The sequence below is a fragment of the Podarcis gaigeae genome, assembly GCF_964106915.1.
Source record: "Podarcis gaigeae genome assembly, chromosome: 2".
Taxonomy (NCBI): Eukaryota; Metazoa; Chordata; class Lepidosauria; order Squamata; family Lacertidae; genus Podarcis; species Podarcis gaigeae.
In genome coordinates this window covers 79,388,957-79,414,163 of record NC_139679.1, presented here as the reverse complement: position 1 = coordinate 79,414,163, position 25,207 = coordinate 79,388,957, and the positions used below count along the sequence as shown (strand labels likewise).

Sequence of the window (25,207 nt, the reverse complement as noted above, 5' to 3'; positions counted from 1 at the left end):
AGGTACTGAAAGATTATTTTGATTTCATACTAGCTTTAGGCATGATCACTTTATCCAGTGGGTTTTACTAGAGTGTGGTATCTTTTGATGTTTAAAGAGAACAGCTGCATGGATCTTCTGTGTAGGGTGCCCTGTGATCACGTGCTCATATAGTATGTATGCTGTACATACTGTAGCTCCTAACATTTCATTGTCCAGAGTGCTGCTGCAGGAATGAGTAGTTTAGTTCAGTCAAGTGCTACAGAATGTCTTCTAAAACACCTAATTGATTTCTGGACTTGACTTGACTCAGGTGCATTTGGGATCCATAGCAGATCCCATATCTTATCTGATTTACACTAAATAGAAGGAATGGCTTTAAAAACAGAATGAACATACCAGCATTATCTTTAGATCTTTCCTGTATTTTATTTTAATCTGTGTTGAACCATTTATTTGTTTGAATTAGACACACCTGTTTTGTAGTCTTTCTAGAAGCTCTAATGGTCCGAAGCTAGCTTCAAAGACAAACGAGCACATTTGCACACTATGCTGTCTCCCATATGTTCATATAGGCTTTTGCCATATGACGGGGGTAGCCAGAAAACTACAAAGTATAAGCATATGCTGAATGTTTTTGCTCATTAAGACCTGCTCTAAATGAGGATTGTGGGAAATATGATGTTCCAACAGCTAAGTAAAAGCTTTTAAGTGTTGATGGCTGGCTTATGTCACAGGTTCCTCAATGGATTTTCCCACTTACGAGGCTTCACTGAATTTATTAAAGAAGCTTTTGTTGCAGTAATAAATGACCACCAGACATTGTGCCTCTTCTAAGTAGCAAGAAGACTAGTTGCACAGCTGGACAGGGACTAGGGACTTTATATTTGAGGTTGTACTGCATGTAGCTCTGCCTGTCCTATTGACCTTGTTTTGATGTTCTTATTTCCTAGTACCAACAATCACATTCTTCAGCAATCTCCACCCATGGTATGTAGCAACATGGGATAGTACAGTAGATAGAGCTAGGCTTGTGATGTGTTACTTTTAGTCCTGTGTGTGGAACCTCAGTCCTGGGGGCACAAATGTTCCTCTATCTGGTCCTAGGGACTCTACTCCCCCAGGTCACACCCTTCTTGAACAGGCTGTGCTATTGAACTGTAATGGTGCCTCTTCCTTGCCTGGATGGAGAAGAGGAGGGGGTGGTGTGTTCGAACCTTTGATTTTTGTGTAACCCACTGTAAAAATCACAAGGTGCATCCGTTGCCCCACCCACTTTTGCCTCTGGTTCCATCCATTTTTACCTCTGGCCACCCACTACTGGCATGCATGTCCTAGAAGGTTGTTCTCAAGGGAATGTAGCCCTCATTCTGAAAAAAAAAGCCTATACCCGCTTTCCTAAATTCCCTAGTGGTATCAAATTAACAAAAGGCAGTTGTTTATTAATAATTTGCTGGTTTTCTAAAACTACTTTTATGGTATTTGTGTATAGTACACATACTAAATAAGCTTCCAATCTGACCTGTTTGCTCTGGAGTTTGCATGTTCAGAGAGAAGGTTGAATCCTGGGAAGCCTTACCAAAAACAGTCTTCATTGGCTAGGTGTGTACCAGTGTGCTGAAAAATGGAAATGCATTATACAGGGTGAACCAAAAGTAAGTATACTTTTAACAATCAATCAATCAATCAATCAATCAATCAGTAAATAACTAAATGAAAAAAGGTTTATTTTTCTTTACTGATATAGTAATACCTCCGCGAATGTCCGCCTTGTCTAGCGTCCATTCCGGCGAATGTCCGTGGCAAACCTGGAAGCACCGGAACGGGTTACCTCTGGGTTTGCCACTCGTGCATGTGCAGAAGTGTTAAATCGCCCTTCGCGCATATGCAGACGCGGCACTTTGCCCTGCGTCCTTTTTGGCTAGCGGCCGTGGCTCCGGAATGGACCCTGGTTGCAAAATAAGGTATGACTGTATTGTGAATGATGAGAAGTTGAGTCAAGAACAAAGAAAGTGGATTTTAAAACACCCTGTACATCTCTTGATACTGCTATGGGTCCCTTGAAATCTGGGCAAAAGACGGAGTTATTCTGTCTTCTGCTGCTGGGCATAATTTGAAAGGCTATTTTAGGCAAACTTTTTAGGTGTGTACCGAGTAGAAAGAATTAAGTAGTGTAACCAGATTGGGCAGAATATGATTTTATCCTTTTGTAAATTTTGCTACTTGGTATTCTGAATGGAATGTGTGTGTTATGTTAAGCATGTCAAAAATAAAAACCAAGTTGAAATTACTCTTGCTGAAACAGAGAGGTTGATTAGTCATAATATATTGATGTTTCTTTCAGAGAGGTTGGTTAGTCATTAGGTTACCATATCTTCACATATTAATGTTAAACTTTCGCTGTCTATTGGCATATTGAGCTCAGCATTATGCAAGGAAATTATCCAAGGTCTGTCTGACATGATTATTTTAGACATGACGTAAGAATACGTATTTCCACAATGGGTGCAGAAATTGCTCTAGTCAGGAATGGAAAGCAAAATACCAGTGGACAACAAAAGAGGATTAAAGACACTCTCAAGGCAAATCTTGAAAAAAGTAACATAAGCACTGATAACTGGGAAACACCGGCCTGTGAGCACTTCAATTGGTTTTTTTAAAATAATTTTTTATTAATTTTCAACACAAATAAAAACAAAACAATCAACACACACAAACAAACACAAACATATAAACATGTATAATTTCAAATCTTTTTTTCATAACCTTACTTCTCGGACTTCCCCCTCCCTCCCCTTCTCTGCTTCCCTATTTTAAAAGTTTCTTCAACAACCCTTCAGGCCGGTTAATTAATCACTTATTGTCTTTTTAAATTTCTTCTGGTAATTAATCTATCAATCAATCAATCAATCAATCAATCAATTACAACTGTAATTCCATATTTTCCTTTACCTTGACATTTTAACATTCATCAATATTACAACAGTTCTTAAGATATACTTTAAACTTCTTCCAATCTTCTTCCACCGTCTCTTTCTCTTGGTCACGAATTCTGCCAGTCATCTCTGCCAGTCCCATATAGTCAATCACCTTCGCCTGCCATTCTTCCAGCGTGGGTGGTTCTTGTGTCTTCCAATACTTTGCTAGGAGAATCCTCGCTGCTGTGGTGGCATACATAAAAAACGTCCTATCCTTCCTTGGCACAAATTGGCCGATCATGCCCAGGAGAAATGCCTCTGGTTTCTTATGGAAAGTACATTTGAGTACCTTTTTAGTTTCATTATAAATCATTTCCCAGAAGGCCTTAATCCTCGGGCAAGTCCACCAAAGGTGATAGAAGGTACCTTCAGTCTCATTACATTTCCAACATTTATTATTGGGCAAATGATAGATTTTTGCAAGCTTGACTGGGGTCATGTACCACCTATAAATCATTTTCATAATATTTTCTCTTAAGGCATTACATGCCGTAAATTTTATCCCGGTGGTCCATAACTGTTCCCAGTCAGCGAACATAATGTCATGACCAATGTCTTGTGCCCACTTTATCATAGTTGATTTGACTGTCTCATCTAGTGTATTCCACTTCAACAGCAGGTTATACATTCTTGATAGGTTCTTAGTATTGGGTTCTAACAGTTCTGTTTCTAGTTTTGATCTCTCCACCTGGAAGCCAATTTTCCTGTCTTGTTTAAACAGCTCCATTATTTGATAATAATGAAGCCAATCTCGTACCTTAGACTTTATTTTCTCAAAACTCTGTAGTTTAATTTTTCCACTCTCTTGCTCTAGGATTTCACAGTATTTTGGCCATTTAGAATCCATATTAGGTTTTTTCACCTCCTTAGCCTCCATTGGTGATAACCACCTAGGAGTTTTATTTTCCAGCAAGTCTTTATATCGAATCCAAACATTGTATAATGCTTTCCTGACAATATGGTTTTTAAAACCTTTATGAACTTTTACCTTGTCATACCATATATATGCATGCCAACCAAATCTGTTATCAGATCCTTCCAAATCCAGAATGTCTGTGTTCTCAAGAAATAGCCAATCTTTCAACCAGCAGAAAGTTGCCGATTCATAATACAGTTTTAAGTCCGGCAGGGCAAACCCCCCTCTATCTTTAGCATCAGTTAATATCTTAAATTTTATTCTGGGCTTTTTGCCCTGCCAGACAAATTTAGATATGTCTTTCTGCCACTTCTTGAAACAGTCCAATCTGTCCACAATCTGTAATGTCTGAAACAAAAATAACATTCTAGGCAATACATTCATCTTAATTACAGCAATTCGGCCTAACAAGGAAAGCTTCAAGTTTGACCATATTTCTAGATCTTTCTTTACCTCTGTCCAACATTTGTCATAATTATCTTTAAATAAGTTCACATTTTTAGATGTCATATTAATCCCCAAATATTTAACTTTCTTTGCCACCATTAATCCAGTTTCACTCTGAAACCTCTCTCAACATTTGTTAAGTTTTTCTCTAAGACTTTAGTTTTTTGCTTATTCAACTTAAATCCTGCTACCTGACCAAAATCTTGAATTATTTCTAAAACTCTTTTCGTACTAGTGTCTGGCTGTTGTAGGGTCAATACTAAGTCATTGCAAAAGCCCTCAGTTTATATTGTTTGGCTCCGACCTGAATTCCTTTAACCAGCTGGTCTCTCCTAATCATGTTTAACAAAACCTCCAGGACAGATATAAAAAGCAATGGGGATATTGGGCACCCCTGTCGTGTCCCTTTTTCTATAAGAAGTTCTTCAGTAACCACATTATTTACAATTAACTTTGCTTTTTGTTCAGAATATATTGCACCTATACCATTTTCAAACCTTTGGCCTACCCCCATCCCATGGAGATTCTTCTTCATAAAACTCCAAGAAATGTTGTCAAAGCTTTCTCCACATCCACAAATATTAGTACAGCCTTCGTATTGATGTTAACTTCTAACAGTTCTATAATGTCAATTATGTTTCTTACATTGTCTGACATATGTCTCCCAGGGAGAAAGCCAGCCTGGTCCTTGTGGATCTCCTCCACCAACACCTTCTTCAACCTTTTTGCTAAAATGTCAGCAAATATTTTATAATCCACATTAAGTAATGATATAGGGCGGTAGTTCTTGATCTGATTCTTTTCAGTCTCAGTTTTTGGTATAAGTGTAATAAATGCTTCTTTCCACGATTTGGGTGCCTTTTTCCCCTCTAAAATTTCATTGCAGACCTCCTTCAACGGTTGTATTAACCGTTCCTTCAGAGCCTTATAATATCTGGAGGTCAATCCATCTGGTCCTGGAGATTTCCCCAATTTCATATTCTGGATGGCACCCTCTATTTCTTGTTCTGTTATTTTCTCATTCAAAACCATCGTACTTTGTTGTGAAATTCTTTGTAGTCCATATTTTTTAAGAAAATCATCTATTTCTCCTTCATTCTCCGGCCCTCGTGCGTATAGTCTTCTGAAATAACTCTGAAAACAATTACTGATCTCATTTGGTTTAAAAATGTTCTTTCCTTCCACCTCCAAACTTGTAACAGTATTCAGTTTTTGTCTCTTCTTCAATTGCCATGCAAGAAGTTTCCCACATTTATCTGCTGATTCAAATGTCCTTTGTCTCATTTGCTTAATTTTCCATTCTATCTCTTGATTCATCAGTTCCATGTACTGCATCTGGTAGAACTTAATTTCTCTCAAAACCTCATGAGACTTTGGTTTGGATCTCAATTTCTTTTCACCTTCTTTTATCTTTTCCAAAATCTTATCTTATCTTCTCATTTTGTCTCTTCCTCTTTAAGGAGTTCTGTTGTATTAGGAAACCTCGCATCACGACTTTACTTGCGTCGCAAATTACTCTTTTCTCCACCTCTGTCTTCAGGTTTATCTCAAAGTAGTCTTTTAAAGGTTTTTTTTGTTTTTTTTTTTTTTGAGCACGAAATGAGCTAAGAGGAAGGCATGTTTGGCAAACCCTCACTGTGATCAGCTCCCTCCCGTAAAAATATGTCCCCACTGTGGAAGGACGTGTGGATTCAGAATTGGCCTGCACAGTCTCTTATGGACTCACTGTTAAGACCGTGTTCATAGAAGACAATTTTACTCTGCTATAAGTGATCACCAAAGCAGAAGGAGAAGAGTCAGGAATGAGAGAGCAAAAGCTTTCTGGCTATGTTGGTTGTTTTAAATAGTTAAGATTTCAAGAGCGTTACTTGAAAATAAATGTTAAATATTTAGTTGCTGAAAAGTGGTATACAGTGGTACCTCGGGATGTGAACGGGATCCGTTCTGGAGCCCTGTTCGCATCCTGAACAGAACGTAAGACGCATCTGCGTGGGTCGTGTTTCGCCACTTCTGCACATGCGCGTGATGTCATTTTGACCGTCTGCACATGCGTGAACGGTGAAACCCGGAAGTAATGTGCTCCGTTACTTCCGGGTCGCCGTGGAGCGCAACCCGAAAATACTTATCCTGAAGCGTATTTATTCTGAGGTATGACTGTACTTACCAAATATCAAGTTTTATTAGTCAAGGGTAGACATAACTTAGTGTGATGTCTCTGACTAGTCTATTTTTAACTTTTTAATATGTTTCTACTGTATGGTTTTATGTTCTGATTTTTTTATAGAATAGTGCTCTATAAATATATTTAAAAAAATATAAATATCTTACCTGTGTAGAGAAGAAACCTCTGGGGAAGGTATGCTCTTGCCATAGATGTTTCTGGATAATTCAAACTGGTGGGTCCTTGTATTAGCAAAACCCCTTACATATGTTAACTGCACTGGTAGATTGCTCAAAGGAATGGAAACAAAATATTGTGGTCCCAAGTTTTAAGAAAGAGGGCAAACTTCTCCCAGTCAGTTACCATCCAGTGAGCCTTTTGGATGTTTCCTCCAAATTATGCACACACTATCTATTGGATAAGGCTGAAGATTGGGCAGATAATAATATTGGGGATGAATAAGCAGGCTTCTGGCATGGGAAGTCAATCATAGATCAGTACTTTGTTCTAAATCATTTGAGAGAGAGATGCAGGTGGCCCTCGGAAATATACATGCTGCTTTTGTTGACCTGATCTCAGTCTTTGGCAGGATAAATAAATAGATTTTATGGAGAAAACTATGTAGAGTTAGGGTGTACAAGACACCTGTTGATTCTAATTAAGAACTTTTGCACAGGCACCAAAGTTCGTATTAGAGTAGACAGAGAATGCCAGTTGTCAGAGGAAATTGGTTCAACCAGAGGGGTAAGACAAAACAGTTTACTAGCCCCCTTTTTGCTCAGCATATATGTGAATGGCATCATTGATCAACTAGCTGATAAATCAAACTTTTTTAGCAGTTGTTGGCACATGGAAACTAAATGTATTGCTATTCACAGACAATGTGGTTCTGTTATCCCAGACCCTAACTGGCATGAGGATATTGTTGAAATCATTTGGGGAAGTATGCAATAAGGAACAGTTATGTGTGAATTATGCCAAGACTAAAGCAATGGAACACAAATGGCAACTAGGCAGTAATCAACTGGAATAATCAAATAGATATAATAATCTGAGAATATGTTTTGCACGAATAGCCTATAGAACTGGTAGATTAATAAACTAAAAGTTCATTGTAGTCGGTGTTAAAATTTGCCAGAATGAAGAGAGTGAATTTTGTGGTGCTTGTTTTTAAGAGTTTTTGCTGATTAGGTTATTCCTCAGTTTTACATATAAGAGAGAAATCTGGGGCATTCTGGAACCATATTAGTTGGAGGTAGTACAGAGTAGATTGATTTATACTTTATTTGGTCTCTCACCAGGAATACCGCGGTAAGCAGTTACTGGTGTCGGTGACGTAACGCCTGTGGTGTCTTAACTTTTCATTTCCATCTGTTACTGGCATCAGAAAGAGGTTATGGTGGAAGTGATCCAGATCCAGGGCAGCCAACATGGTCCTCTCCAGATGTTGTGGACTACAACTCCCTCCATGCCTGACCATTGGTTATGTTAGCTGGTGCTGATGGGAGTTGTAGTCCACAACATCCAGAGGGCACCATTTTGGCTACCCCGTGCTAAACAGTAATATTTAACTTTCTTTAGTCTTTAATGAAAAGTAGATCTTTTCCAAATCAGCAAAGGCCATTCCATGTAGCATTTACAATGAAGTTCACCCACTCATCTCCTTATTGCTATTGCTAACAAGGGCCCTTTCACACCTTATAAATATCATGAGGGCTGATCCAGACTTGGGACTAATATTCAGCAGAGGGTTATGCAGGGTGAAGTGAAAGAAGGCAATTTTATCTCATTTCTTCTGCAGCCCCCCATCTCCCCACCATTCCACCTCCCATGCTGTTCTGCTCCCTCATTCTTCCACTCCTGCGGAAAGGAGGAACCAAGTGAAAATTACCTCTACCCACCCCCACCTAAGTGGAAGTGTCCGTTGAACAGAGTTCTGTTGACAGGATGCAACCAAATATGTTTCTAGCAATATTATGATTGCTACTATTACAATAATATGATATAGAAAAAAATATTTATACAGGGTTAGAGCACCTGTGGAATCTTTCATTCTGATTTGGAAAGATAAATGCCCCTGAACTCTAAATATATTATAGCTAGCTCATTAGTAACTAATCCAAAATCTATACATGTACATAATGAAGGCTGTATAACTGAGGGGAACTTGCAGTCTAGCATGTTTAGAATTTCATTGTAAAGTTGATATGAATGGTCATAATTTTATGGCAGAAATAGTAATCTAATTAAAATATTTACATGACTACATTATTTGGAAATTAAAACATTTAGTTATACAAGTTTTCCAGTGTAGTATTGGATGTTAAATGTGGTTGATATACTGAAAGGCTTCTACAGTATAGTACCTCTGAATTATATTTAAATCTGTCCACTGAGACCAATTCTTTTCTCTATAGAAAAAACACATTTAAAATACAGGCCTTCAATTCTGAATAGTTGGTATGTCTATACAGTGAGGATTTTAAAGGATTTCTCCAGACTTCTTCTGGACATGCTAATTTATGCATCTATTAAAATCTGCTTTGAAAGCCTACAAATAGGTGACTAAGACATCTGTCATCACTTTGGCAGTGTGGATGTTTTGTCTTTGGCTCAGCTTGAGTGATGCTAACTTGTATCCACTTAGTGAATATTTTTATATAATTACTTTTACAATCCCACCATTCTTTCAAGGAGCTCAAGGTGTTTTACATGATTCTCCCTTCTCCATTTTATCCTCACAGCAGCCTCATACGAGGTATGTTACGCTGAGTGATTGTAACTGCCTCAAGGTCACTCATTGAGCTTCATAGATGAGTGGGGATTTGAGCCCTGGTCTCCCAGGTCCTAGTTCAACCCTAATCGCTATGTACGTTGGCTCTGATTGACTATTACTGACCGTTATGACTGGAATCCCGTCAGTGATGAAAGCAAACAAACCAATTTCATTTATAAAAATATTTTGTCAACAAATCATATATGAAAACAATTCGAATCTAATGCAGATACAGTCTGTGGATACAAATCTCCTCTTAAAAGGACTTGTTAGAAAAAACGAGGGTCTTCAGTAGTCACTGAAAAGACAATACGATATGTAATGGGGGGGGTGGAGTCCAAAATATCTGGTTCCCCACTACACTATACAGGCCTTGAATCTTCCAAAAGTGTGCCTGATCAGGATTCAGGTGGGAAATGGTAAGTCTAGCTGTGTTTGGTTTTGGAACCCTTGTAGCACATTTCAACCCTAGAGCTGAGCAAATTTATTTCAAGCTTCTTGATATAACATCTTAACATATATCAAAGATCTCAGTTAAATGGAGCTGCCTAGAATCTAGAAACTAAATGTGTATATTATCACCTTTTTAAAAAATGCATATAGAGGTAACCTCCCCGTTTCACTCTTAATGAAGCTTAAGGTCATACATATACATCAAAATTAAGCTGTGTTTCATTATGTGCTCATGATTAGCAAATATTGTCATTGAACATGAGTCCATAACAGAAAAGTTGGCTGCTTTGTATGTACCAAGAAGGGCAATTGAGAATTATGTGCTAAAGAATATAGCCAACTTGCATATTTTCAGAATATTATCTATAGTATATGAACTTAATGTATCTGGTGTAAGCCTAGTTATGATGGATATATTGCATTTGGTGTTCTTAGGGCTGGAGCACATAACTACGTTTGCCATGGCAGTGATGCTGCTGAAAACAGGAGCATGGAAATTCATAACATGATCGCGGAGGTCCACACAGTAAGTACTTCTCTATGTTATGAGCAGGATGATGGTTTTGGCAGCATCCCAGTGGCAAAGCGTAATGTGTACTCCAGCCCTTAATCTGGAATTATACCTCAGTCGTGAAACATTTGTTAGCTGATGAATATAGTGAGGGTTGAAAAGGAACTCAGGCTTTTTGCATGTGTTGGATTTTCAACTGTTATCATGTGCTGCCATCTTCATAAGAAGGAGAGTTTTAAAATTTAGTACAATTATTGGGTTGTTATGCTTTGACATGCAGGGGTTACAAGAAAATATACAATATTAGTTTATATGTGATCTTTGAGCTATACAGCCAGTATCCAATGAAGTATTCCCCTCTCTCTCCTACATTACTCCAAAATCTGTTCAGGGGTTTCCCCAACCCTCTGGAGCAAATTTGGGAAGGTGTAGGGAATGGAGAGAGGAGTTCTGTTGCTCAGCTTGTTGTATAATGTCCTGTTTTCCACACCTTCTTTAATTCTCTCTCTCTGTGTAAGTGTGCCTCCCCCACTGTGTAACAGTAAACCTTTCAAATTTTAAAACCCTATCCTATTATGTTTTTGTACTTTTTATGTTGTAATTATATATTGTGAACTGCCCTGAGATCTATGGATGAAGGGTAGTACAGTGGTACCTCGGGTTACGAACAGTCCTGCTTACAAACACTTTGGGTTACGAACTCCACAAACGTGGAAGTAGGTGTCCCGGGTTGCGAACTTTGCCCCGGGATATGAATGCAATCTGCTTCTGGGGCCTCAGGAAGCCTATGTAGGGAATGCGTGCCTCGAGTTAAGGACGCTTTGGGTTGTTTTAAGAACGGAGTTCCAGAATGAATTAAGTTCGTAACCCATGGTACCTCTGTATACAAATTGTAGTTGTTGTAGTAGTAGTAGTAGTAGTAATAATAATAATAATAATAATAATAATAATAATAATACATTTAAATCTGTTTATTTTAGTGATTTTGTTCGTTAGCTACCTTTACCTCTCAAGAAAAGGTGGGATGGTTTTATTAGGGGTGTGTGTGAGTGTGTAGGATAAAATGTCTACTTCTTCCCACTAGTCATTATTTATACTTCTGTTTATAGTTTGTTTGCAAGCCGCAATGTTTATCATCTTTCAAAAATTCACACATGTGTGTGTGTACACACACACACACACACACACACTCTGAGACTAAGATTGCTATAAGAGTTCTGTACAGCTTTTAGGGAAATATATTTGTTGTATTTTAGAATGTAGACCCCACTGTAGAATTGCTAGCTGTTACCTCAGTGACATACACACATAAGTTTTCCCACAAATCTTTTAAATTAGCTTGTAGGTGTTGCAGTTAGAGTTAAACCAGTGAAGATATGCCTGTTTCCACAAACTACATGCAAACATGACAGAACTCCTTTTCTTTTTCAAAGAATGATCAGGAGCAGAAAAGTGGCAGTAGTGTTTAACTTTGTCTTTGTTACACTTCTCTCCTTCCTGATATTTTTCCTGCTTTGGTTTCCCCCCATATGTGTATTGGAGGTTTTTCTGTTCTAAAAGAGCCATCGGAGTTAGGTGTATTGTGTATGGTGTATATTTTATGTGTAAAGTGCATATTTTTGAGGCTTAACAAAATGTTCATTATTCGGCTCTGTTTACAAGTTTGTTTAGGTTTAAAATTTTGGGTTTAGCGCAGTGATCCTTGTTCCTACCGTCCAGGCCATGGGGCACTCCTCAACCATTTGTCTTAATTTGGAGTGTTTAATTGGCATATTATGGAGTTGAGCAAGTGCTGTGAGTTTTCTTTTGGCACATGAGAAAAAAGGAGGGCTGAAAATATTTCATATTTGAATGTGTGGTTATCCCATATTTATATACCTGAGAAAGATAGGATGCTTTGTTTTCTCCCTTGCCTAATCAAAGGTGTCTTTTTGTTAATGCATGTCAGGTTCTCTTGGGTCATTTTTGCTTCTTTCTTTTAAACATTTTAAAACTTCGAACGGAAAACATAAAATACACATGACAAAAATAATCTTTCAAAAAAATTTTTAGTTTAAATTGGCCATGTTTGAATTTCTGCCTATAAAAATATTACAGAATTTAGTTTATTTTATATTTAGCTACTGAGCAAATTTATTTGTGATGTAGTAATTAATGATCTGGATAATTCTTCCTCAATAAAATGTTTCTTACTCTGCTCAGTAGCTGCCCTCATGGAACAATTCTTATAGCTAATTTTTTATCCCAGTCCTGCCCATGGTTTCTTGGAAGTGCTAGTAATATCAGTAGCAGTTTAAAGGGAATATCTCCTATATATTGCATTATGGCATATCATCATACAAAAATGACAACCAGAAATAATGTAGCAAAGGAAAAGGTGGCAAGGAACTTCTGGTGTACACAAAGAACTGTAAAAGAGAAATAGTTTATTTGCATAATGTAACCAAACTAGTAGTCTACAGGAAGTTTTAAACAAGACAATGTGCCAGGATTGAACATTTTAAGACATGCTTTTGTCTTAGGAAAATTGCAGATTTGATGCTTGTAGCCTTGATGCTTGTAGATTGCTATAGTGTTATAGATTGCAATGATCAAAGACCTGCCTCCATACTGGCTACAATGACTTTTTTTCAGAACTTGCATGACTTCTTATGGGGACTGTTGCCTGGCTCCGTTCATTGTGCTCAGTTAACTCATGTGTATTTGCAAGACTCAACATTGACCTTATCTAACTTTTTTAAATGCAGAGTTGAAAAGAACTACCAGTCTCCCAAGTGCATACTGACAGGAGCCTGCTTGAGGTGAAACTCATAAGTGAAAGGAGTAGACTCTGGATTCTTAATACATTGGAGTCCTGCTCTACAACTAGTTTGGTAGGTTGGCTTCTCAGGGTAAAGGGGTAGGGTTGATGGAGAACCAAGTGTCATACCTTCAGTGTGAGTTTGTTCTCAAGCACCCTCCTCACACAGTAGCTGCTGCAGCTGCTGCTTCTCCCTTGGCATGGATTAATCTTACTTTTCTTTCCTTGGTACAGTTTCTGACATGGAGGGTTGAGAATTGGCATGGGGGAAGGAATTATAGATGCCAATTGTCTAGCAATAACTCGCTGTGCTAATCTACTTCCTTCCTCTGTTTGCAGTACTGTGGGGAAAAGAGTCAAGATTACATGAGTGAGAAAGTAGCTGCCCCTCTTCTTTTGACCTTCTGTTCTTGCTGTCTGCTTTATTTATTTTGGATATATTTCGGCTGCATTTCAGGACAGAGTCCACTGAAGGTGGCTTACGGAACATAAAACACACAAAAATTACAATTCCAATATGACACAGTAGGAAACTGGTTACACAATGTAAAATCAAAACCCATAAATAAAAAAACCCAATAGTTTAAAAGCCAGCACCAACTAAATAAAATAATCTTGGTTGAAGGCCATTTGAGAGACCTTCAAAATCTGTTTGAAGTCTAGAACTGATGGTGCCAACTCATATCCCTTGTGTGGGAGTTTCATAGATCAGGGACCACTGCTTGAAAATACAGTGTCTCTGGTGCATGTTAGTCTAGCTGACAAAATTTCAATGGGTTTACTCTTGAGTAGAACTTAGGTGGGCAAATGAAGAAAAGAACCTCTGCCAGTGGATTGCGGTCTGTAATAGATTGAATTTGGCCCAGCAGTCAATGCTTTTCTGTCACTATGTCTGAGACTTTTGATTGATTGATTATACTTGATTATATTTCTCTGCCACTTTTCATTCAAATTAATTCCAAAGCGGCTTACAATCAATAAGTAACAGTAATATAATAGAGCATCATAAACATGGCAGAAATCATACAGAATAAATAACAAACTAGTAAAACAATTACAAATAATCAGCATCTATGAAACACTTGTTAACTAAACTAACAAAAAATAAGCTAAACATCACAGTTACAACAAAAATAATATTTTAGGATTCACAAAGTACTACAGCTAACTCTTTGTCTTGTCATTACTTTAAGTAATTCCAACTGTTTGCTTGATTATTCTGTTGTATTAAAAAATAGCTTATCAGACTCCATTTTAAACTGGTGTTATGGATGAGTAATCGCTAAATTAATCCAGAGTGTGTTGTGTTTCAAGTGGGGAGGTGAAATCCTTGTTCAGCTGTGTTTTGTTACATTTGTGTCGTATGCTCCCGTTTAGGGACTCAGAATACCGTTTTAACTTCCCAACAGCCCATTGAGGATGGTTAGACTATGAGTTATTTCTCCAAAAGCCACACAGTGGATTCAATTCAGAGATCATGTAAGAAAAACGAGGCATTTTTTGGCTGATTTGTCTTGCATGGACCCCCCACCCCCAATTTGTTCTGGCTGGTTGGGGAACCCTCTGGATTAGTGTGGGAGGGTTGAACGTGGGAAGGGTATTGGTGAAAATTGCCACCTCCTCTTTCCGCGGGAACGTCTGCTGCATCAAAGGCCTTTTCATGAAGGAAGGGCAACTCTGAATCCCAGGCCAGTGGTTTTATATCAGTCAGGATTTGAACTGGATATTCTTACATCTGAATGAGCCAGCACAGCCATGAAGCTAAATGGTTGGCCTTCAGCAAGTTCCTCCCTCTGCCTGCTAGGCTTTTGAGATTGAATTGAAATATTCCCATATATGAAGGGAGCCCTGGAATTATGTTTGGAATATTAATGGTACAATATGATTTAGTGGTTAGAGTTTCAAGACTAGGGCCAGAGAAATTTGGGTTTAAATCCCCTTTCATTGGATGATGGCCTTGAGATGGTCATTGAATCTAAGCCTACCTTTCTTCAGAGAGTTGTTGAGAACTATAAAATTAGGGGAGAGCCATGTATGTCACTGTGAGTACCTTAAAAGGATGGAATGTGAATCTACCAAACAAGCAAGGTAGCAAGAGACAAATAGAGTTGATACCTTCACATGTTGTAGTAATAAGTTGACATTTGAACATTGATAATATTCTACCTCTGTTGCTGACCCTGATAAGGAAAGTGGTCAGAGCCGGCAGTTCAAAGCACTACTGTTTGTTGTTCACTTTTTTGACCTGTAGAAATGTTGACGCTGGCAAGGGCAACAAACACAGCTAGTTGGTTTTCTATTCCAGTAAACACAATTTGCAGATATGTGCAGGATCTAGATTAGAAGTGGGAAACCTGTGGCCCTCCAGATGATGTTGGACTCAACTTCCATCAGCCCCGGCCTGCATGCCCAGTGGTGAGGAATGATGGGAAATGTAGTTCAGCAGCATCTGGAGGGCTACAAATTCCTGAACCCTGATCTAAATTTACAAGTTCCTTGATCTGCAAACACTTCTGAGAATTGCATTGCAAGGAACATTAGTGGCAACATGGCAATGGGAAATTTTGCATAGCTGCTTTCGTCTTGAATCTTTTCTAATTAAGTGCCTGTTTAGTAGCTTAAAATCTGATTGGACAAGAAAACTGTCTCCATAGACTGCTTCAGCCAACTGGTTTCTTGGTGCCTGAAAGATGTTTGAGCCCAGGCATGTCCTCCCCTCCAGTTTGCCCTCTTCTTGTGTGCCTGGATTCAGTTCTGGTTTGTAGGGAGTTTTTGAACTGCACTTAGCTGGCTCTGATGTCACAGGAACTTGGTCGCTCTATGGAAGTAAACAATACAAGGAAGCATCTACCAAATGAAAGAGAGAAACCACTTCTCAAGAAGCTGATTAAGATTTATCCTAGCCTGAACCAACTAATAACTGTTTATTAGCACCTTGAGGTGTCTCTTTTTTTTGTATGTTGCTTATGCAGGTAGTTAATGGCTTATTGTATCTGATGCAATCCTTGGAATCCTTGAAATGTGCAATATGAGTTCTAAATACTAACTTTACCAACAACTCTGAACTACACTTCAGATTTCCTACAGATCACTACCTCTTTTCCTTCCAACTGTATCCCTTTGCCTGCATTCTTCTGCTGCATTTTCTCTGCTCATGATAGGGATCCCTCATGGTTTTATTTATGTAATTCTGGACAGGTATGTGGATTTTGGAATGGAAAATTTCCTCCAAACTTTCCAATATAAGTCAGTTGGAATCTGATACAAAATGTTTGACAAATCCCAGGTCAACCATGTAATTCATTGTGTGACCATGGGAAATAATTGTTCCTCAATTTTAACCTATAGGTTGCGGTAATACAATTAAATGATTTATTTCTCACCCTTTAAATAGTGGGAAGGAAATCTAAATGTTACGACGGCTAGCTTAAATATTTTTAATCAGTTGCTTAATCAACTTTAGCTTTAACCAATTAAACATCAGGATCCATTTTTGATTGGTGCAGTTGAGGGATAAAGGCCCTTTTTCTTTTAGCCTGGTTTGATTCTACTATGTTACTGTAATAGGGACTGAAGAAGAAAATATACAATAATTTTCTGACAGTAAATGGGAACTTCTGTTAAGTTGTAAATCGTATTAGACCAGTATCGGAAAAAGGATAAGTATCCTGAAATTTTTATATGCAGGCTTACTTAAATACAGTAATTAGTCAACTGGCAGCTCAATCCTATGCATGTTTGCACAGAAGTAATTCCCATTATGTTCAATGGGCTTATTAAACTTGTAAGCGTGTAGGTCCACAGTCTAAAAAATATTTGGTGGCCTACTAAATTTGCAATCAAATTGTACATAGACACTCTACATATGAACCCCTTTCATATGCTACTGATATGAAGGTGTGCTCACACACTAAAGTGAAAGCACATTGTTGGCTGCCACCCCTCTTCTGAAGTTGGTTGGCTTCCCCTGTTGTCTATTCATTAGGTATGTACATCTACATATGTAGGCTTTCCACCTGCAGACATCCACACCTAATGTGAGGATAACAGGGGAGGGGCTGAGTGAAGCCATGTGACCTCTAGGGTGGGCCAGTAGTGTGGCCCTGCTACACCTTGATTGCATGACCACCCCTTTATGCAAGTAGCACATAAATAGAGCTATACAGTGGACCCTCGGGTTACTTACCTCTCTGGATACGTAATCTTTGGGTTGTAAAAGTGGCAAACCCGGAGGTATTTTTCTGGGTTTTGCCGCTTGTGTGTGCGCAGAAGCGGAGCCTCTGGTTACGGATTTTTCGGGGTGCACATGGATCCCTGAAACGAATTAAAACCGTATCCAGAGGGTCCACTGTAATTTACAAATATGTAAATTCGCTAACAATGTAGTCGTGAATCAATGTCTCTTAATACTGCTAAATGCAGACTTCTGGGAGAAAAGTAGTTTACATTAATTAAAATAAAACATATTAAATTGATACTTAACTCTCATATACATATCTGTATATCAACATACAGTTTGATTTCATGGAGGGTTAGAGAAAGTTACATTGTCTCAGGATTGGTATCCCTTTAGCTGTTCAGTGAGTGAAGGCTTCTAATGAGCAGAGTCTAAGAATCTGTGCTGTGTCACACATGCATTGCACAGTTTTCCTTACTGATGGACACAGCATGTGGTTGCAGAAATTTAGGTGTATATCTGTGCATATGAACACTCACAAAAGAAAAATAAGCATAGCTGTTGACAAGGTTTTCTTGCCCTTGATTGTGCAAATTATAATTCATTGGCCTATACCCGAGTACCACAAATGTTTCATTTATAGTTGAACAATCTAACTGTTTTGGGTTTTGCACTTAAGGAGACTTGTTTTCAGAATGTGTTTGTGCTTCTTTTAAAAGGTTTTACTGCTTCAACTGCTTCAATGGACCACATTCATGGGGCTTGGAAGGCTCTAACTGATGGAATTGGATTAAAGGATTCTGTCTTCAATGGATCCAACTGTATTTCACCTACTATTGTCCAGCAGTACAGCTATCAGCGTAGAGCTTCTGATGATGGGAAACTTTCAGATTCTTCCAAGACAAGCAATACCATTCGTGTTTTCTTGCCTAACAAGCAACGCACAGTGGTGAGTCTGTTTCTTGTTTTGTGCAAGATGAAAGATTGGCTGTTTCCCCCCCCACTAGTGCATAAACATTCCAGTGCCCCAGTGGGCTAATAATGTTTAAATGTAGATGCTTCAGGATGGATACAGTGATGTTTTGTTCAACATGTTGACCCAATATACACATGCATAATTTTGGGAAGAGCAATGAGATTTGTATCACTTCAATGAATATGCGATCCTGTCTCTTATGAATAGGTCCTCTGCTGATGGATTATTTTGGATACTAAAGCAGTGTTAGCCAGAAAAAGCATCTTGTTTTTCTTTTTGCTTCTGACTTTAAAGTGATTTATAAGTATATCCTAAAGGCTTGCAAAGTTGTATTAAAATCGTAAAATCAATATGCAGATTGTTAAATGTCAGCAACACAAGTTACATCAGCTCAGGTTAATTGCAGCAGGCCTAGATTGGATTCTGTCAGACGTTTCGATAAGCCTATCATATGACTTTCTGTCCTTGCTTAAAGGTACTGCTTTCACCGGCCTTGTAAATAAGCCCACAAAAATTATTAGTCTGCAAAATATTTACTGGCCTACTAGCAGAGGATGGATGGAGAGCTCTGACTCCCCTCCCCAGCAGCCTCCTGCATTTCTATGCTGAGTGCATAGGAGGGGAACTCCCCTTTTGGCAGTCTGCTTGATTTCTTTGCTAGATATAGAGTGGGAGAATTCAGCCTTTGTCATTCTGCTCACTTTCCTCCTGAACGTTGCATATGTCTACCAGGTGAGTGTTTACAGTGCAGATACAGTGCTGCTGATTTCTTTATCAAGATTAAACTAGAAGGAGCAGATTCACTCCCACTCCCCACCCCAACTTTCCTCCTTGTTGCCCTACCATGGTTCACACTTATTCAGTGTTGCAACCAATGAAGATGGGAACACTTGTTGGCAGTAAGTAACCATGGTTAGTGCCTGTGCAGCTGTGACACTAAAAAACCTGACTTAATTGTTTTAGGCAATGCCATTCATGTCTAAAGTGCAATCCTATTTACATCTGCTCTGAATGAAGTCCTGTGGATGTCAGTGGGGTTTACTTCCAGGTGTTAGGTTTTAAGACAGCAGCCTTAGGCAAACAAGGAAAATGTGGGTTGAATCTTCAATGAAGAAGTGTTGGAGACTTGATTCCCTTCGTTCATTTTTTTTTATAATAAACGTTTAGTAGTTTTCAATTACATTCCAATAATAGCCTCATTATAACAATGCCAATTTATAATACAATTATTATTACCAATAATTCAAATACTAAATTACCTTATTTAATTAAGGTGGGCCCCCATGTTCTAGATTTTTTGACTTTCTAATTTTATTTATTTCTGTGTTCTAAAATCTTATTAGTTTCAGTTATATTCCAGTCATAATAGTCACCCCTTACACAACAACTGCAATATTAATAACTTCTATTCGTGTTGACACATTAAATAATTTCTAAAACTTCATGTGAGGAACTAAAACTATATCATTGTTCTTTCCTGTGTGTGGCAATTATTCAGTCCGTGATGTTTCTTCCTGTCCTTATAAGATGTTATGTCTTTCTCTCCCCCCAATTGTTGCTGTTATCCATCATGCCATGGGCGGAGCTGATATCCCTTCGCTTCAGTTTTTGATCACAGAATTAGCAGCATTCAAGGTTAAAACTCCATAATGGCAATTTTCAGTTATAATAGTATTGTGTAATTGTAGTCATCCAGTGATTGATAACCACACTGTAATTCGTACTCCATGACTGAAGAATGAAAATGTTTCAGAATTAAAACTACTACTTTTTTAACAGGTGAATGTGCGTAATGGAATGACCCTTCATGATTGTCTCATGAAAGCACTCAAAGTTAGAGGCCTGCAGCCAGAATGCTGTGCTGTTTTTAGATTACTTAATGAACACAAAGGGTAAGAATTAAAATATTACGTTTTATGAAACCATTCAAGCAGTTCCTTCCCATAGTGTTCCCTGTATTTTGTTTGCTTCACATTTGTAATGTTCAGTGATTCAAACAGTACAAAATCACAAAGTTGGTGTTGTATAGATTCAAATGGAGAGAATTCAATATAAGCTTAACTGTTCTATTGAAGTCAGCGGGAATGCAAAGAATTTATTGAACTTTTCATCTTTGTTGGAAGCCGCCCAGAGTGGCTGGGGAAACCCAGCCAGATGGGCGGGGTACAAATAATAAATTATTATTATTATTATTGTCCTAAGTGAAATCAATTATTGTTTTGCTTATTCTAAGTGAAATCAATTGTTTTGCTTATTCTGAACTTTGAATGAAATAAAGCTAGAATTTTCTTCAGTTCATAGAATTTTCTTCAGTTCATTTTTCTTTGATACTTGTAGAGTGCTATCTTTTTAGGTTTAGCTAAAATGTTGGAAATTTTTATCTGCTCGAATATAAATTTCAGTTTGGATAATCTCATTTTATCCTGTGAACCGCCCTGAGATTTATGGACAAAGGGCGGTATAAGACTTAATGCGCTTTTTATAGGGCCAGGGGTCTACTGTTTTTAAGTACCAAATGATTCTTTAACAAGTTGAGGGAGTGAATCTAACTTAATTGACTTCACACTACTGATGGCTGGTATAGAATGCTGTGTTAAGCCACAGTCCTGGATCAATTATTTGTGAGATTTTATTTTTGCACATGAATCTGTTAATTTCAGACAACTTTAGGGCTCAAATCCATTATACAACTTCCATATCATTAAGGCTGCCATTAAAATTTTGGTATCTACGTCTTTCTTTTATTTTGAATGTTGCCACTTACTAAACTAGTGTATGTTCACACACATTTCAGGTAGCTCCGAACTTTTAAGCAATTTGGTTTCAAGGCTATTGGTTAAAAGTTAAAAACTGGTAGCTTTTTTGTTCTCATACACTTTGAACATTGAATTCATTCAGCGTATTCTCTCCCCACCTTTTCAGTAAAAAAGCACGGCTGGATTGGGGTACAGATGCTGCATCCTTGATTGGAGAGGAATTGCAAGTGGATTTCCTGGATCATGTTCCACTTACAACACACAACTTTGTATGTTGATCTCTTTTGTATGTACAAAATATTTGGAAATACCTCATGGGAGTACAGCTTGCAAGACTTTATAAGAAATTATACAACAGTAGTCCTCAAAAGGTTTCATAATACTTTGACCTCAAAACAGCACACAAAGCAAGTGTTGCAATATATCTAAGTGTTCTTACCTTTCCAATCTTGGCAGAAAATCAACGGTGTTTTTAAAAGCAGTCCAGACCCTTAGGGCATTGACTTCCCCAACCTAGTCCCCTCCAAATGTTTTTTTTGACAAAATCCCATTAGCCAGCATGGCCGTTGGAGATGATGGAAATGGTAGTCCAAAACATACAGAGGGCATTGGGTTGGCAAAGGCTGCCTCCTTTAGCTTTTTGTTCTTTTGTTGCCCCTGTGGCAGTAGACACTGAGGTATTCTTCTGAGATCAGGAATCCAAATGCTTGGCGGTCAAGACTAAAAGCATCTCCTTTCTTGGCCTGGTTCACACATCATGGTAAACCTAACTGTGACTGTACTGTGAATGAGCAAACACGCTAGTGCATGCTGTTCAAAGCACGCCTGTCCTGCTCCTCCCTTCCCCAAGTCAGAAGGAAACAAAGCACAGCGCTTTTTTAGTGCTATGTGTTTTGCCTCTCTAAACAAACCGCAAGAGGGATAAATAAAGCATAAGTGCTGGTTCATATGTAACACTAAACTAGTGCCGGGGGCTGTTTCCTGCAGGGTGGGTGAGTAAAAGTGAGCAGTATACACCAGCATATTTGCTTGTTTACAGCAAGATATACTTTGGTTTGCCCATGACATATGAACTGGTCCACCATGTAATATAATGAGAGGCGAGGAGAGCAAGAGTAACACTGTGAGCGAATGTACTTGCCTATTCTGTCTAAATTGGGAGGGAGAACTAAGGGGTTAAGGAACAGTTTTCATGGAGAAGGTGAGTTTTGATTAGGAGATTGAGTTCGCTTTCTGCTCCTATGGACATGAACTATAAATGTAGTTCTCCGATCAAATAACATTGTGGATACAAAAGCTGCTCGTTTAAACTTACCCAAATAAGTTTCTTTCTAGTCTAATCTAATGTACATGGTTGCAAGGGAAAATAAAGCAATTTCTGAAAATGTGAATAATCTGAATTATCCCCCCCCCCCCCCCGCAAAAAAGTTTCTGCTGAAATCACCTGTGTTTTGAAAAATAAAATATATTAATACTGGCTGTTTGTGAGACAGTATATTTTGAGCAAAGCATGTTTAAAGCTATAGCTTTATTCATAAAAGTTAATTCCAGTGGTAAAATGTGAAATATTTAATGATAATGTGGTAACAAGCAATTTGGAACAAATATGTAAGAAGCTTCATAAATTGGCTACCTCATACAAACTTAGATACGAAATTTATTTTCCAGGCACGGAAGACCTTTCTAAAGCTTGCATACTGTGACATCTGCCAGAAGTTTTTACTAAATGGATTCCGGTGTCAAACCTGCGGTTATAAATTCCATGAACACTGCAGCACAAAAGTTCCTACCATGTGTGTGGACTGGAGCAACATCCGGCAACTCTTGTAAGAGTTATTTTTAACCTTAAAAAAAATAAAAATGCAGCTATTTTAAAATTAGAATAAATGCCCTGGTTCAAACATAAAGGCCTATTGAAGTTAGTAAAAATCTGCTTATTTTTTTCTTTTTTGCTCAGCTGCATGCTTTTGATTTCAGATTGTTTCCACACCCAAATGTTGGTGATACTGGTGTCCCTGCGCTACCTCCCTTAACGACTCGGCGAATGCGGGAGTCCGTGTCCAGGATACCTGTTAAGTGAGTTGAATTTTGGTTTTTGTTGTGTTTTGCTATACAGTTGTATCTTGGATCCCAAACACCCTGGAACTTGGACGTTTTGGCTCCTGAACACTGCAAAGTGAATGTTCCAGTTAGCGAAAGTTCTTTTGGAACCTGAATTTCCGAGGGGGCGTCCGCGGCTTCTGAATGACTGCAGGAGTTTCCTGCAGCCAATCAAAAGCTGTGATTTGGTTTTCGAACATTTTGGAAGTCGAACGGAATTCCAGAACGGATTCCGTTCAGCGTCCAAGGTACGACTGAAATTCATAATGGTAGTGCTGTAATAGCCTGGGTAGCAATGTGCAAAACAGCTTGGTGTGAATATCTTAGACAAAACTCTCCTTACTGCATGCTAAGCACCAAGGGTTAGTGTTTTACAAGTTAAAATGCTATTAATATATTAATATTTTAGTTATTTTTTAAAAAATAGGGCCTATCCACATACATTTATGGTTTGGCTCTCCTGTGTGTCATGTAGTTGGACCCCTCCCTCACTTCCTGGTCTCTGCATGGCATAGTTGGCTGTTGCAAGCAGATTAGCAAACTGTGTTTCATGTGGTCCTCCTCTAAAGGAGAACTGGAAGACCATTTCAAGCAATGGTCTAAAATCTGGGTTTGGAGAGCCAGGGCAAACCAAACGAAAGTTTTCTTGAACCCAGGATTCAGACGGGGAGCTGGATGGTGTGAAGGCAGGACAGGGTGCCGTAACCTCAGTGCTTGGATTTAACAACCAGACCTGTTAGTATTTTGTCAAAACCATAGTTGGGAAACATTCATCCAATAGGTTTATTCAATGATAGGTAATTTTTTCCTATAATCATCCTCACATCGGAAGGCAAGCTAAGTGCCTGCTTAGGGGATGGACAACATTATGCGGAGATTTTGCGAAGCCTCCTCACTTTGCAACTGCATTTCTTAGTAGTAATTGGAACGGCACTTAAAGATGGCAAAATTAACAAAATTTAATGAACTGATCTGGTTTGATATTTTGGTTTAGTGATAGCTCTTAAACCGCAGTTTCTCAGTTTGGATGCTTGGGAAATGATTGTTTTAAGAAGCCAGGAAAGCTTTGCCAAAGTCAGGCGCAGAAGTGGGAGGAAATGTCTGGAGGGATGAGATGGGAGAGTGTGGGCACATACATGCTTGGTTCCCAGTCCATTTAAACTCTGGTTTGTTCAGCTGAGATAGTTACATCTGAACCAGACTAATCTGATCATATATTAATTTTATTTCAAGAGAAGTAGACACTACAGCAGTGATATCTTCTAGAGAACAGCTTTTCTGATGCTTAACAATGAATCACCATTTCCTAGTAGCAGAAATGAAAAATGTTTGTTTCCATCCTTTAGTTCTCAACACAGATATTCTACACCTCATGCCTTCACATTCAGCACATCAAATCCATCTCCCGAGGGCTCCCTTTCTCAAAGACAGAGATCTACATCAACACCAAATGTCCACATGGTCAGCACAACTATGCCCGTGGATAACCGAATAATTGAGGTATTCCTTTTTCTGGGTATTTAGCCAGTTGTTTCTGAATTGCATATTGGTTTAATACTTACTGCAGGTTATAATGGCTGCATTCCTGTTTTCATAGAACACAGTAGTTTGCCAAACCGCAGTTCTCAGCTGATGTTCTAACTCCCCATAGTTTGTTACCAATTCTTTACTATGATTTGAAGGATCAGAGAACAGGATGCTTTTAGCCAATATGTGACTAACTTAGTGACATCTCATTATTTATGTTGCCATCACCTTTACTAATCAGTTAATATTTCCATAGAAGTATGGCCTGCGCAAAGTTAATCCAGTTAAAACAGAGAGTTTCTGTGCTACAGAATATAACAATTTACAGTATCTCACTGAATAGAACAAAAGATCCACTCACATCTCCTTAAACAGATTTCTTTTTAATATCAAGTTCTTGAGGGTTCAGTTGTGTGCAGTCCTGGCCCCCCTTATAAGCAGTAATTTTCATTTGGCTTTTTATATTGCTTTTCTTTTCCTACTACAGAGACAGCATAGCAAGATAGTAGGTGACAGCGTGACGAATATGTTCTTGATAGCTTGTAGCGCAGATTAGGTGTTGTAAGTAGTGATAGATAAACTCACTCAAATTCTGTTTCGAATGATCAGAGTCAAACTGACCCCAAATCAAGCTATGCTTTATCCTCAGT

General features: G+C 38.4%; 1 protein-coding gene across 39 annotated transcripts in view; it reads left to right on the top strand.

Moving 5' to 3' along the window:
• The window catches only part of RAF1 (Raf-1 proto-oncogene, serine/threonine kinase), an 85,612-nt gene that overhangs the window by 44,964 nt on the left and 15,441 nt on the right, over positions 1 to 25,207 (top strand). For 13 of the 39 annotated variants that reach the window (XM_083726786.1, XM_083726774.1, XM_083726802.1 and 10 more), the window contains 7 exons: positions 10,146 to 10,236; positions 17,918 to 18,147; positions 19,954 to 20,066; positions 21,097 to 21,199; positions 22,599 to 22,756; positions 22,908 to 23,006; positions 24,377 to 24,530. In XM_083726786.1, coding sequence (XP_083582912.1) covers positions 17,941 to 18,147; positions 19,954 to 20,066; positions 21,097 to 21,199; positions 22,599 to 22,756; positions 22,908 to 23,006; positions 24,377 to 24,530 — 834 coding nt within the window. In that variant the 5' untranslated portion in view covers positions 10,146 to 10,236; positions 17,918 to 17,940. Of the gene's footprint in view, positions 1 to 937; positions 970 to 10,145; positions 10,237 to 12,968; positions 13,095 to 17,917; positions 18,148 to 19,953; positions 20,067 to 21,096; positions 21,200 to 22,598; positions 22,757 to 22,907; positions 23,007 to 24,376; positions 24,531 to 25,207 lie in introns of those variants that run through there. The other 26 variants (XM_083726798.1, XM_083726771.1, XM_083726799.1 and 23 more) reach the window with 4 other exon arrangements.